At 41.5% G+C, this 16,029-nt stretch overlaps 1 protein-coding gene across 6 annotated transcripts in view; it reads right to left on the bottom strand.

Annotated features, from left to right (window-relative positions):
• Nucleotides 1–16,029, bottom strand: part of VGLL4 (vestigial like family member 4) — a 121,153-nt gene that overhangs the window by 20,890 nt on the left and 84,234 nt on the right. Inside the window, exon 1 of one of the 6 annotated variants that reach the window (XM_077325685.1) lies at nt 3,988–4,016. The exons of the other annotated variants lie outside the window; for them this stretch is intronic. Coding sequence (XP_077181800.1) covers nt 3,988–4,001 — 14 coding nt within the window. The 5' untranslated portion in view covers nt 4,002–4,016. Of the gene's footprint in view, nt 1–3,987; nt 4,017–16,029 lie in introns of those variants that run through there. 6 annotated transcript variants of the gene reach the window in all.

Raw genomic sequence — 16,029 nt, 5'->3', positions numbered from 1 at the left:
CCATGGACAACAATTCCTATGAGTCCCTGCCAGCATTATGCCAGATCTATGAAAATTGTAGCTCGCAGCCATCTGGGGAGCCACAGTCTGGCCACCCCTGATATACATGTTACAGAATTAGGGTACACGTTCTAAGAAATAAAGCAAAACTCAAAAGATTTCTAACCTAATTTGGTTACTTGTACATTTGGTTAACCAGCTCAACTGGGCTTGAGCAAATAGGGGTAACACTGTTACTGGAAAACCTTTAAAATATTATAAATTCTACAGCAAAGCAGTACCCAAAGAACAAACGGATACACTGAAGTCTCTGCATCATTCAGATTACAGAAAATGACACCCACACATACATAGTCACTTTTTTTGCACCCTAGAGCCCAAACACTTCTTTCCAAAAATATATTAATAAGCTAATGCTAGCAAGACCAAAAAATCTTCCCCTAGGGTAGAAAGGGACCATAGTGTCAGCATTAGAATTAGAAATCTGCTGAACATTTGAATATTAAAAGTGATTTGAGTAGTATGCTTTATATCTTACAATGTTTTATTTTATGTTTTTTTTTAGTTATTTTGGGCAGTTTCCTGGGAGAGGTGCCATATACATTTTGCACATAAATAAAAAGCAAAAAAGAATAGAATAACAGAATGGAGAGGCATCCTCTTTTCCAGTTGTTTCATGTGCAGAGTATGAGCAAAATTTTCAACCCAACAAAAGTGGCTCCCTCCACGATCCAGGTAGTAAGCATCACCCTTTTCCCAGAATGCCCACATGACAAAAATGGCTAATGGACGCAAGACAGCTCCAGAGTACCAGATGTGCAATATACAATCAAAGCAACAACCAGCCACTCTTTAAAAATATGGATTGTTCCAGGACACAATGACTGGCTTCTATCCAAATTGTCAGATCTACCTTTAACTTTAGCCCCTCTTCTCCCAAAGAAACCTGCATGCAATTGATTTCAACAAATCCTGCAATTTCTGAGCAACTGCTGTTGATCTCGGAACCGATACCAACTCTATGATGGATTGTATTATATTTTTATGGCAAGAATAATCACAAACCCACTCAAGATATTTTGAAGAAAATGATAAACAATTGATTGATATTTCAATATTCACCGAAGATGCACTGCTTAACGCAATGAAGAGCACATTTCCCCCCAGCAGGATAAAACAGCTGGTACTGCTGCAAAATGAAATCTAGAATCGGGAACGGATAGATGTCCTCCCTTTCCTGTATATTTTTACTGAGTTTTGGAATTTATGTTTTATGGGTTTCATATAGCAACCATCACATATAGGTAGTCCTCAAAGGAACCTCAGAAACAATTTACATGGAACTGCTGATTTAGATCTGGATTCTGCCAGCTCTTTCACTCAGCCTAGCCGATTCCTCTCCTTAATGCAGCTTCCTTCTCACATGACTGTTCTCCATGCTGGTCCCATGACCCCTCGGCATGGCATTTTCTTTTGCACCACTTGAAAAGCTGCCTGGATCCAACCCAATCTTCAGGATTAGAAACATGCCTTTTAACAAATTAACTTGACGTGAAATTTGACCCACAGAATTAGTACATTTAGACATAAAGTGCTGGGGTCTTAAAAATATAACCAGGGGATTACATATGGGTGATCACTTTATTCAGAAAGCTTAGCATTAGTGTTTGCAACTACTCTACTGCATATAACAAATATATGTAAATCATATACATAGCATTCTAATTATTTGTGATCAAGAACTTCCAATACTTGTCATGCAGGTTCTTCTCCACTGACTGTACACATCTAAGCAATACCACTCTAGTTCTATGCCCCACCTCTCACGAGACATCCACTTATCAGCTCCTAGGGAAATTCAGTAATAAAGAATAATAACAGAAAAGCAAGGCATTTTTAAAGCCAGCACAATACATACACAAAACCAACCCAAAGAAGAAGTGACACTCCTGCTATCAGAGGCATATTAAGGGCTCCCAGGGCGCAGAAAAGATCAGTCTAGCAGAGATACAAAATGTCACTGTGCAGAATTAGTGCTGCATATTTGTGACAATGCAGAAGATAGGCGGCTGGGGATAAGCAGAAACGTATCAAATTCATTTCAGTATTGAGAAATATCACTTTCCAACAATGAGGCTTTTGAATCTGCAATGGTTTGTGGAAGATCCTACTCCCTTCTACAGATCTCCACTAAGTAGAAAGTGAATCACTGTGCTGTCATTTCCTAATGCTGGTAGTGCCTGAAGCTTGGGAATGGAAACAAGACATTATATCTTTTCCCAGGCTTTCAGGACCTTGCAATTTGCTTCCGTTGCTGGGAGGGTGCCTTGCTTTTGTAACCAGGAAGGGATGGGAAGCTTCCTATTCCCTGCTTGGAAACAGGCATCCTCTTGTTCTCTCTCCCCAACCTGGATAGCTCAGGCAAGCCCAATCTCATTAGATCTCAAGAGCTAAGCAGAATTAGCCCTGGTCAGCACTTGGAAGGGCAACCCCCCCCCCCAAGGAATACCAGAGTTGTGACACAGGAGCAGGCAGTGGCAAACCACCTCTGACCGGCTCGTCTCTTGCCTGGCAGCCAGACAATTTTAGGGTCTCCTGGTTATATTTCACACATGCCATATAATAAAAAATTAATAAATCTCTCTCTCTCTCTCTCTCTCACACACACACACACACACACAATGGACCATTAGTCATTGTTTAGTAAACTCTGAAACAAATGTAAATATCTTAGGGTACTGTATTTTTAAAAATTTGTAATTCTACATGTATCTAGCAAGAGCTCAGAAACCATGCAAAAGTCAAGCTCAGAACAGAGGTCACGTGTTGTGTTGCCTGCCTCCTGGGGTTGTAATTAATCACATATACCAGTAACTCCCTGTATTCACAGCAGGCAAGTCAGCTGCCTGATGAAAAAAATGTAAATGGAATTCAATTTCTGTACATAATCTGGCACAAAGCCAGTCAAGCACAACAACTGTAGCCATGTGAAGCTTTTTAATGTAGAGTGTAAGTCACAGCAAAGTTTTTGAACATGTGCTAAATTTTAATCATCTTTACACGTCACCTTATATACATTAAAAAAATAATAATTTGGACGTAGTTCAGAGTTCACATCAAGTATGACAACAAAGCAGAAAATCTAAGAGACAGCAAACTAGAAAAGGATTGAAGTCCAGCAAAGGCAGTGGTCAAATAATTGAAAATCAGAAACTTCAGAAACTTCTTTTTCAAATTCCTTTCACAATTCAAGGATAAACATCGTGCAAAATTATACCCAACTTTCTCCATCTCCTATTCTTGGGAAGAAATGCTATCCAGTCCCCATGCTTCACACATTAAATATTTTCTCCACAAAGATAATGTTCATATAGGAAAGCATTTATGTACTGTGTCAAGAGTGATGGGGTGTGTGTGTGGGGGGGGAGGGTTATTTTTGTTTTGCTTTGGATAGTATTGGATGTCCAGGTACTGCATTCACAAGGGATGGCAAGGGAACAGTGACCAGGATCTTCAACTTCAGAGATGCTCTCTATGTCTGGTTCAACAGAAATGCACATGCCCAACTCCTCATCCTAACTTTAAATATATACCTATTATATTTTGCAAGCTCTCATAAGCCAGTAAGAGCATTTCACTCCTTCCCAACTCTATTTACAATGAGATTTTAAGAACTATCTTTGATTAACTCCTGCACGGAGTGGTCTGTTAAGCAACAGTTCCAGCTGTCCTAGTCTTTTCTCCATGTTTTTGGGGGGTGAGTGGGGAACCAAAGTGTTAGCACTAATGCATGCTTGGGAAGAAAATCACTACTGACTCTCCAGAGCACCGCTACTGATGCACTCATGCTCTTCTCTGTTCTGCACTTACAGTTTAAATTAATTACAGCTGAAAATATGGGCTTGCCATCTGGTTTGAAAAAGCAAGGATAAGGGAATCAAATGAAAGCTCTCCCTTCCCCCCACACTATTTTTTTTTTGTACTAACCTCACTTTAATCATTGCCAAAGAGCATGAAGACAGCCCTGCGTCCTCCTCCCACAAGAAAGCCTTGGGCCTCACAAACTTGGCAAGCACACTCCAGCTCAAAAAGCTCAGCAAGCAGAAGCTGTGTCACAATAAGAGTCCTTTCTCTTTGGGAAAGTCGTACTCAGAAGCAACCAGGATGGATTTCTCCTACATTCATTAAACACCATTTCAGTGAAAACATCTCTCTCTCCAATGCAAAAGGTTTTCAGAATCACAATGAATCCCTCTTAAAGCCCCAAAGAGAGGAAGAAAAATATCCAGGCCTTTCCAAGGAGGCAGATTAGGTGGTGATTTAGAATTCAGAAGAAATACAGAAAGGCAAGCAAAATGATTCCTTCCAAAAGCGTGCTTAAAGGTCCCAATTAATAAACCAATGAAACTCATGAGCAGGACACACTGCTAATCATGTAACAACTCAAAGATCATTACACTGAAATTTGCTGCATGCTGCCTAGGGCTACCACCTGACCATTTCAGCCAGTAGTTTTTCAGAAGCTGGTAGTTTTTCAGAAGCATCATTACTAGCTAAAATCACATCAGGCTAGTGCAGGGATAGTCAAACTGCGGCCCTCCAGATGTACATGGACTACAATTCCATGTACAATTCCATGGAATTGTAGTCCATGGACATCTGGAGGGCCGCAGTTTGACTACCCCTGGTCTAGTGGTTCTCAAATCCTCCATTTTATCTGAACAATTACCTTGCCAGATTCAAGAGGGTAGCCGTATAAGTCTGAAGCAGCACAACAGATACAGTGAAGTATTTGAAGAAGTGTTCCTGCACACGAAAGCTTATACCTTGAATAAAACGTTGTTGGTCTTAAAGGTGCAATTGGTGTTCAGTTACTCTGCCCAATAGGCAAGCCTCAGAGAGCATGCCTAAGTCAAGATCACTGAGCAAGCTTCATAGCAGAGTGAGCATTTCAACACAGTAAAATGTGTAAGGTCACATAGCACAGTGATTTAAGCAATAAAATGCAATTTCTTTTCAATTCTCTGTGACCCAACTCTTTCAATCCTAGTCCCCCAGTCTATAACATGGAAATAATTCTGCCCTACAAAGTTGGTGAACAGAATACTTAAGTCAATTGATGAATGTCACCGATACCATTACTGGTGAACAATCCTGCCCTAGAACATAATGGAGAATAAAAATTTTTAAAGGGTCTTTCCTGTGTAATAGTAGTCTAGGTGTGTGCAGCACTCATATGCCAAGCAGTTCTAGATATTATTTAAAGTAGTATAAAATTAATAATTAAATAATTAAAATAGCTCTGGAGGCAGCTGTTGCTGACATGCTAACATGATAAATGGTCAGGCTGATGTATGCAATAGGAACATTTAAGAATGTAAGAGCAGCTGTGCTAGATCAGACAAATGGACCATCTGAGTTCAGCATTCTGTTTCACATGATGGCTCACAAGTAAGGCACAGAGGACAAAGCTTGCCTTTATTGTTGGCTACCAGTACTGGTATACAAAGTACTACCTGACTCTGAACATGGAGGTTCCATTTAAGTGTGATGGCAAATACCCACTCATGGATTTCTCTTCATGAATTTGTCTGATGCCCATTTAAAGCCTATCACTGCTATTCTTTGACAGTGAATTCCACAAGCTAATTAGCCTCTGAAGGAAAAACTCTTGGAAGGTCAAGTATATAATGTTTGCTAGCTCATCCTTCCCAATATGCTTATTACCCATATGACTCTTTCCTTAGTCATGTTCATTCTTCTATGTGTTCAATAAGATCAGTTTCTCTAGAACAGACATTAAGTCTGACTGGCCTGTAGTTCCTGGATGCCTTTTGGATGGTTTAAAAAAAATTAATATTACATCTACTACAATTTTCTGAAAAAGGTGGATTTTAGCATCAAGTTGCATATTTTTGTTAAATCATTACTTCCTAGGAAATGGGTCTCTGGCAGAGAAAAGGACTTTTTGTTGGCAACCACAGGTAATGTGCAATATAAACGGCTACTTCAACTGGCTGTCAGTGTGAACATGTTTTGCCAATACTTTATCAACACCCCTGGCTACCAATTAGTTTCCAGGGTCAGTTCAAAGTACCTTCACATACTACCTGTCCACAATTTGAGGTCAACCAGCACACAGATTCTTTGGAATCCACTGAGGATGAGGAATGGAACGCAGATCTGAATAATCAATACAAACTTAATATTTATGTAGCTTTAAGTGGATCATCATGTTAGTCCAGAGTTTCTCAACATTTTTACCGTTGAGGAACCCCTGAAACATTCCTCAGGCTTTGAGAAACCTCAGAGTGGTGCAACTGTGCAGAATATGATTGGGAAGCACAGCTGTGCACATGTCCACCCATGGCCCCTCTCCTCCCCTTCCCATCACTGGCCATTTTGGGAGAGGCGGGTTGACATGTCCTTATATGGTCATATCACAATAATTGTTTAACAAATTTAAAACATACATACATACATACATACATACATACATACATACATACATACATACATACATACATACATACATACATACATACATACATACATACATACATACATACATACATATCCCACCCATTTGGGAAACTTAACCAGGACTGTCATGAGAAAGCCTGTGTTAGTCTGCAGTAAAACAAAATATAAATCCAGTAGCTGTTTAGAGGTCAACAAAATCTTCCAGTTTCTCATTGAGACTCAAGGCAGATAACATAATGTTAAGTCAATGTAATCAATAGGATGAAACATCCAAAGGCAATGTAGCATGACTAGGATTGTAGGAATCTGTAGAAAATGCAAACATTTTGCTTCTAGGAAGTTTTCATGAGTCAAAATTCACTTTGTCACAGGCCACAGAGATTTTTTCTTGGTCTTTGAGGTGCTTTTGGATCTTTATATTTATATAGTGCTTTAAAAGTTACATTGGAAATTTAACTTTGGAGATGCACTAATAATTTTACACCACAAAGACTACTTTTGGTTTGTTGCCATGCATTTTTTTACAAGTGAGATACAGATGTACCTAAATTTAAAAATAAATAAAAGGGTTGAAGAAAATCTGTTTTACTGGCAAATCAATTAAAAAAAACATAGTACAAATGTATTGGTTCATTATCAGTCTGCCCCTAATGAAGAAATGCTTACTCTCAAAGGAATCTGAGCAAATAACGACTTTACGCCCATATAGATTATTTCAAAATAAAAATTATTTAAAACTGCTGTGGTGGAAAGAAATTTTTCTTCTTTCAGTATTAAGCAGAATTACGTAAATATTGTTTGGGCTCCAGAGGTCAGTCTCTGAGACTCCTTCGGGCAGTGAAAGGTGGCATATAAAACCAACTCTTCTTCACTGACACAGGGATAAGGGAGCCAGCATCACAGTGACTGGTCTCCCTTCTCCCAGGTCAGGGACACAGGGTGGCTATCAGGGAAGAGCAGTTGCACTGATGTCCGCTCCCTTGTGAGGTGCCTTAGGATGTGAATCTCTCCCCAATTTTATTCAACATCTATGTGCACCCTCTAAATGAGCTGGTCCAAGGGTTTGGCCTGGGATGCTATTAGTATGATGATAACACCCAGCCCTATCTACTGATGAATGGCCAGCCAGATACACCACCAGTGACTGGAAGCTGTGACTAGATGGCTCCAGCCCTTGAAGACAGGGATTCTATGGCTGGGTAAGAAAGGACCAGGAAAGGAAGCATCTCCCCTGCCTAGACAGTGTGCAATTAACAACATTGCACACAGTCAGGAATCTGAAGGTGATTATTGATGCTTCCCATTCAGATCACAAAGGCAGCTCACAAGGCATTTTTCAATCTACATTAGGTGAAGATACTAGTGTCCTACCTGGCCCCAGAAGACCTTGCCACAGTTACCCATGAGATGGTTACTGCCAGGCTGATTTACTGCAACTCTGGCTACACAGGGCTACCCTTGACACTGACCTGGAAATTACAGCTGGTGCAGAATGCAGCTGCCCAGATCCTGACAAGGACCCCATAGAGGGCACATATTCAAGCAGTCCCCCAATAACTGCACTGGCCCCCAAGACATCTGCCTGCCCTTGACCACAGCCTGGGCCTTTTCAGCCCTGGCTTCAACCTGAAGGAATGAGCTGACACCTGAGACTAGGGCCGTGACAGAGCTATTGCCTGTAGCACTCTTCCCACCAGGCCCATGGTTGAAAGGGCCATCCTCTGATCCTAACAGTCCTTCCCCCATGCCACTGAGGTACTTGCCATATAAAACAAGCAGAGAAAGAAACAATGGCAGAAAAGGGGGGGGTAGGTAGTTAGACAGTTAAATTAGTTGCCGGATAGAGATCGGTTATTCTTAGTGTTCAAGTTTAAGAATTTTAATATGTAATTAATAAGGTATCTATGTATTTTTAATATGTTGTAAACCATCTCAGGCTCAATGGGAAAGAGGCAGTCTGGAAATTGAATAATACTATGTAGCCACTGCCTGTTCTCTCATAGCTCCATATGCCCCTTTAAAAACTCGATCTCAAAAATCAAGAAACCTCTAGAGTTATGTTACAGTAAGCATGAGGGTTTTCTACCGGATGAGAAGTTTGACAGTTCCTCCTATGTGCACATGAAATTGCCCTGAGTACTGAAACCACACCCCTTAAAAAAACAACAACAATTAAAAGGATTTGTTTCCATTGTCAGACCAACAATATCCTACTAATGGCTGCTTTTTTGCCTCTGTCTTCTCTTCACACTTCAGCACATCTGCCTGTACCCTCTTCAGGCCTAGTTTCAGACTGGCCAATAAAGAGGTGGCAATGATAAAAAGATTAATCATTGTCAAATACTAGATGCCAGTGCCATAATTGGCTTGAAGATTCAAGTAAAATGCCAAAACAACTTGTGCAACCTTTTAGCACTACAGAATTCCCATCCTGAGTGAGTGTTAACGTTTGGCAGTCTTAGACAGAACTAATGCCAGTTTGGAAAACTTTTTTTTCCTGGTAGCAGATTACAGTATGAGGGAAAATGAAAGGATATTGTCAAGGCCATCATTTTGAGTCTAGGGGGAAAATATTCTTATTCAACCAGAAGTAAATATAAGGTTTTATTCCAAATCTTGACTTTATAGCCATTGTCTATAGCAACCGTGTCCATAACATTCTAACTCTCAAGAGTTCAACTTTCTAGTAAATGGTACATCTGTCAAGCTGTAGGAAACATCTGGGAAAATGAACAAAAAATAGCAAGTTTATAACATTTTTATCCATTAGCTTCCACTGTACAAACTAGAATGCTTCATTAAAGAGGCTGGAAACTTCCTTGACAGTGGCCTTGCGGAATTAACATGTACATATGCATTATTAAAATATTGCATGGATATGCATGTGCTGATTCCATGTAAGCTGAAATTGCCCCTATTTGGTTGAATCTCCTGTATGCTTCCAACATGATTCTATGTATATTTTGGCTGCTTGTAACCCAACTGTTCTAGCAAAATACATATAAGTGTGCATATGATTCATATGAGTCCATGTATATATTCTATATATTTAGTGAATTCATTATCCTGCTCTTTTACCCCAAATGGAGAAACCAGCATGGCTTACAGCAAATTGAGTCAAATAGGCATGAGCTTTCGTGTGCATTGTTGTGTGCAATGTTTCATTGTGCATGATGTGTTGAAGTGGTTTGAATGGTGAGCTGCATATGACTATCAGTGGTGTTCAGTTTAAGATACAGATACATTTATTTCGGTTAACGACCAGTACAAAATACAAAACAGTAAAACACTATGTAAGATTGATTAAAAGTTCCAAAATACTTCATGTATGTTCAGTTTAATTTTTGGATCATTTTATAGCAGGTCCTCTTATTCAAGGATCAATTACAGTAGGCAAACTAAACTTAGAGTCCAAAGGCACCAATAAGTCCAACAACATTTAATTAAAGTTATGAGCTTTCGTGTGCACGCACACTTCCTCAGATTCAATATAATGGGATGGAAGTAATTAGTCCAAACTTATAAACTGAGTGTGGGATTATCAATTAACATACAGCATAATGAAAATGGCTAATGGATTCCAGAGATAAATTGGAAAAACAGCTATTTGGATTTGCTTGTGTTTACTTGAGACTGAGAGTTGGCAAACAAGGTTAAATTGGTAAAAGGAACTCCTAGTTATCTCATCTCCTGATTCAGGAATACTGATTAGTCCAGAAGCACCTCTGAACTGTACATAATTCTTTTTATATTTTAATTTTGTACAATAGGGGATTCTTCATCCAATTCAAGCACCATTAGCAACATGATTTAAGTGTTAACAATGTAAGAACAGGGTAAACCAATGCAGGTGGGTACCAAAGCACCACTCAATCCAAACCGTTTGCCATACATTGCATCATACCAAAAACAATGAACAAAAAACTCATCTTCAAAGAACCACTTTTCTGACTCAATAATCAGAGAACAGAGCAGGGTAAAGTTTTTTAAAAAGTAAAACGGGGCAAATTTATTGCTGCCCACCTTGCTGAAAGTTCATTGCATGGTCCTTCTGAAGCACCCCACTACACTACATCCACATTTAACCCAGTGCAAAAGGGAGGGGGAAACACAGGCAGGAAAAAACTTTAAAGAATGTCATGTAGTCAGAGAAAGGTTACACAGAAATGTACTCAAGGTTGGCTCACACCTGAATTCTCTTTGTAATGAACCACTAATGTGGCTCCTAAAAGTTTTGCACACTGCCAATTATTTATTTTGAATTCACTAAAAAAAACATACATAGAACTTTACCATATATATAAATACATAAAAGGCTCAGAAACCTCTTGATGTAGAACCTCAAACAACATACCTCATTTTGGCACAAAAATGCTAACTTAATCATAAAGTTCCTGCATACATAAAGCACTCTGGGACTCAATCTTCTAAAATGTACAGAACACTACCTAAAAAGCTAGCCACATATTTTACAAAGAATGTGAAGAAGAACTTCATTTCTACAAGCAACTAAGGCAATTTAGAAAAGCCAAAGCAAGTTAGTATTTTCCCTCCTCCTACTTCCTTAACTCTTTGGTACTATTAGAGTTTCCTAGTTTTATTTGTTACTTGGCAAAGTGAGCCACCTAAGGAGAAATTACCAAGCCTTTCAGCTCTGTGCAAGGACTCTTAAGGCAGAAATGATGCCTGCTGGGAAAAGGCTGATGTCAGCTCTTAAGAGCTCCCTGCAAGGATAAGGAGGCCTTTGTTTTCAGCTGAACTGTGAAAATGAGAAAATACCTCCAAGCCTTACAAACAAGAAACCCACACAGCATAGGTCAGGCCTGAGACTTCTGTTTAAAGGGGCAACACTTTGTTAGTGTTGCCCTTACACTGTAACATCCAGACATCTTCAACATTAATCAGAATCTGTGTGAGTGTAAACTTTTGAAGTGCACAAAACCAGCACCCAGATTAAGGCAACAGCTACTTTGGGTGTACGTCTTCCCAACTTCTCACCGAAGTATCTATATGTATCATCCAGAAACCAAAATCCATAAACAATGACAGAAAAGGATAAATGAATGGTAGGGCCAGAATCTCATACCAAACCTTTCCCGTCTTAAAAAAAAAACCTGGACTGGGGACATTTAAAGCATCTGTTTTCTAACCTCTCAAATAAACAAACAAAATATATAGTTCCAATATGTTTTTAGTCAATTTGCCTTGTTCAGGAGTTGCAAGGTAACGTTCTTCTTATCTAATGTTCAGTGACACAATACACATTACCAATGAGCAACTTACTGCTGAACGTTTATTCAGCAATGTTTATGCGTGTAAATGTGGGTTAACATAATACAGTACTGTTTGTAATTCACCCTTGAAGACAGTATAAAACACAGAGGTACCCAGGGGCAAAGGAGTCTAACAATAAATTCAAATATTATTTTTGTTCAAAAATGCCAGTGAAAAGGATGGTAGTTTCACTTATTTCAAGTATGAACTCAGGTACAAAAAGGTCAAAATAAGGGAAATTAATGTAGAGGCTTAAATTCCCCTTATTTTGACCTTTTTCGGTTCTTGACTTTGATTTGGGTCACAATATTTTCCCTTTTTTGTTTTGCGTGAACTCAGGTACTTCATCTGAAAAGGAAAGATTACTACAGAATAGAAATTCCTACTTCTTACACTAACCAAAGCTTATATAAGCAGAATCACAAGGGTGATTTCGGTTTCAGATGACTAATCCACAAAAGGCCTTAAGGACTAACAAGTATATTATCGCACAAGCTTTTGCAAGCTAGAGTCCATTCCATCAGGTACGTGAATGTTACGCTACATTAGCAGAATTATCATAAACAGAAGAAGAGTGGTCCAATGGTATTATAATATATTATAAAATAAAGAGAAAAGGGCCAACAATCCAATAGGATAGAAGCATTTATATTACTATGAAGAGGTAGATACAAGATCTATGCAGAGGTAGATACAAGATCCAGTTTTTAACTTAAAAAAAAATGAGCACAGACCTCTCCCAATTGGAGAGGAACTACCAAAGCAATGAGAATAATGAACATAAAGCTTTTTAAAGAGAACAGTTACTTTATTTAGTGAAATAGCTACTAATATTCCATTGACCATCTGTAAACAGCCCGTGGCGCCACGGGCGCCACGGACTGTATAAAGGAGTAAGGGGTAGTGGGGAGGAGTTAGGGCGGGACCGGTCCGGGATAAAAACTCGGGGGGGGGGCCAATCAGGAGCCGCGAAGCGGCTCCTGATTGGCCCCTCCGAGTGTCAATCCCGCCCCAAGCAGACAATGGGGAGCCGCGCGAAGCGCGGCTCCCCATTGCCTGCTTCACTCGCTCGGAAAATGGCGGCCCGCCTGGTGAGAGCCTCGGCTGGGGGGTGGGCCGGGAAGCCTTCTCTCGGCCGGCGGAGCGGCCTCGCAGCGTTGTGGACGCTGCGAGCCCGCTCCGCCGGCCGAGAGAAGGCTCCAGAGAGCCTCGGGGGGGTGGATGGGTGGGGGGGGGAAGGGAAGCCTTCTGCCGCCGGCCGCAGCGGGCTCACAGCGTCTACGACGCTGTGAGCCCGCTGCGGCCGGCGGCAGAAGGCTCCAGAGAGCCTCGGGGGGGGATGGGTGGGGGGGGAAGGGAAGCCTTCTGCCGCCCCAAGGAAGCCCCCGCCGCAAACACAACACAAGACTCCAGCCGCCGAGAAGCTGCAGAGAAAAAAGAAACACCCCCGGAGGAGCCTTTCGCCGCTAGCGCGACGAGAGGCAGCAGAAAAAAAAAACCCTGTAGGAGCTCCAAGCCGGCGCGCCGACGAGAGGCAGCAGAAAAAAAAACCCTGTAGGAGCCTTTCGCAGATCCAAGCAGCAGAAAAAAAAACCCTGAAGGAGCCTTTCCCAGCTCCAAGCAGCAGAAAAAAAAACCCCTGTAGGAGCTCCAAGCCGGCGCGCCGACGAGAGGCAGCAGAAAAAAATTAACTCTGTAGGAGCCTTTCGCAGATCCAAGCAGCAGAAAAAAAAACCCCTGTAGGAGCTCCAAGCCGGCACGCCCACGAGAGGCAGCAGAAAAAAAAAACCCTGTAGGAGCCTTTCCCAGCTCCACACAGCAGAAAAAAAAAACCCTGTAGGAGCCTTTCCCAGCTCCACGCAGCAGAAAAGAAAAACCCTGTAGGAGCCTTTCCCAGCTCCACGCAGCAGAAAAGAAAAACCCTGTAGGAGCCTTTCCCAGCTCCACGCAGCAGAAAAAAAAAACTCTGTAGGAGCCTTTCCCAGCTCCACGCAGCAGAAAAAAAAACCCCTGTAGGAGCCTTTCCCAGCTCCACGCAGCAGAAAAAAAAACCCCTGTAGGAGCCTTTCCCAGCTCCACGCAGCAGAAAAAAAAACCCCTGTAGGAGCCTTTCCCAGCTCCACGCAGCAGAAAAAAAAACCCTGTAGGAGCCTTTCCCAGCTCCACGCAGCAAGAAAAAAAAACCCTGTAGGAGCCTTTCCCAGCTCCACGCAGCAGAAAAAAAAAACCCTGTAGGAGCCTTTCCCAGCTCCACGCAGCAGAAAAAAAAAACCCTGTAGGAGCCTTTCCCAGCTCCAAGCAGCAGAAAAAAAAAACCCTGTAGGAGCCTTTCCCAGCTCCACGCAGCAGAAAAAAAAAACCCTGTAGGAGCCTTTCCCAGCTCCACGCAGCAGAAAAAAAAACCCTGTAGGAGCCTTTCGCAGATCCAAGCAGCAGAAAAAAAACCCTGCAGGAGCCTTTCCCAGCTCCAAGCAGCAGAAAAAAAAAACCCTGTAGGAGCCTTTCACAGCTCCACGCAGCAGAAAAAAAAAGCACCTCCTGGTGTCCCCTGGGTCCTAGCGCCCATTGCATTCCTGGTTGCAATGGGCTTTCTTGCTAGTGTAAGTAATATTGTAGTAATATTTAATACTATTTTATATTAGTTTCACTAAGCACATGAAATTATTGATTAATCATTTTATATCTTGCTTTTTTCTCCAATGGGGACACAAAGTAGTTTATAAAACAAAGGAAAGAAAATGGTCGAGGCTAGTGAACCAACTCCACCAAACTAGAACCCCTAGAGGCCCCTTCCTCCACAAACTGCACCCTGCAGATGAAGAACTGATCCACAGTGCAGTATTAATCACGAAAAATGTTAAATGTTCTACTGTTTAATGTTATGCCATTAGTAAAGTTACATATTTACAATTGTGATGTTTTTCCTTTGCATTGGATCACAAATGACGTTTCCTCTGTGTGTGTGCGTGTGTGTGTGCGTGCGTGTGTGTGTGACTCAGAAGGGCACATGACAAAAAGGGCACATGACAGTACTTATTCTAAGTACTTTGTCAACAAAGCCATTTTGGTTTTAATCCACCTTTTCAGTAATGTCATTAAGCAATGCTTACAATTTTTCCACATTACATAAGCATAAAAAACATTAAAACAAATATTATACAGTTCAACTGCATCCAAACATAACATTGCCCAAACAATTCTATGCACAATGTTTTAAAATTTTTGAACACTAAAAAAGGTGGGTTTAAGTAACAGTTTGCTGAAGCTCTGCATTATTTATAAAGTAACAATACAAAACATACCAAGAATAAAAATAGTGACACCTGGGATCTCACAGGTATGTGGGACACATACCTGCTCCTGAGCTCTTTAATCGATCCCCCCTCTCTGTCCTCCTTCCCCTCCTTCCCTCCCTCCCTTCCTCCCACAAACACACACAAAAATACATGCCTGCAAACTCCTTCCCTCCCCTCTTCCTTTTCCAACCTACTCCCCGGTCCCTCCCCCCCAGACACACACAAACTTGCACACAAAGAGTCCTCTCCCATCCCTCCTTACCTCTTCTCCCAGGAGGGTCCCAGCCTCCTCCAGCCTGGAGGGCAGCGTCTGGGCCTGTGCTGGCATCACAGCCTGAACACCAGTCCCCAGCGGACTGGAGGGCAGTTGTCCCACCACTGAGAGCCACGCGGCTTCCGCCCTGGCCCCCAAACTCTGGCCCTCCCCACCACCCAAACTCCCTACTTCCTCCCCATTCTCACATTCATGGCAGCAGTGGTCCGCCCGGCCGCCACACTGCCTTGTTGAGTTGCCCTGTGACTGCCCAGGCCTTCCCGGGCAGCACAGCTATGGCACAGCCTCCTCCCAAAACGGCCCGCACTGTCCCAACCTCTCCTGGGGGCAAGGCTACAGACGTCACATCTGTACCCATTTCAGTCCCAGGGGCTGTGCTAGATGTGTCTCACATAAAAAATATTCCATCCATGATAAAATATGTATTACTGTCTTTGTACATGTTTGCTCTACTTCATGGATTTGTTTGAACTTTGACAGCCCAAAGCTGAAAAATCATTTTTTGTATTCATCATGGAGATTCTAACATGGTTTCCAGAGATGTGAATTTAACCTTTCATCCTACTCTGACAGACTTCAAATCTTTTATAATCTATCAAGCATAAAATGTTGTTAAATGTGCATTTTATTTCCATTAGGTATGTGAATTTAAAAGTAATTATTTTTCTTTGATGCCCAAAACTGATGCCTGTACTAATTATC

The sequence above is a fragment of the Paroedura picta genome, chromosome 3 (genome assembly GCF_049243985.1).
Source record: "Paroedura picta isolate Pp20150507F chromosome 3, Ppicta_v3.0, whole genome shotgun sequence".
In the NCBI taxonomy this organism is placed as follows: domain Eukaryota; kingdom Metazoa; phylum Chordata; class Lepidosauria; order Squamata; family Gekkonidae; genus Paroedura; species Paroedura picta.
This window is presented reverse-complemented; position numbering and strand designations above follow the sequence as displayed.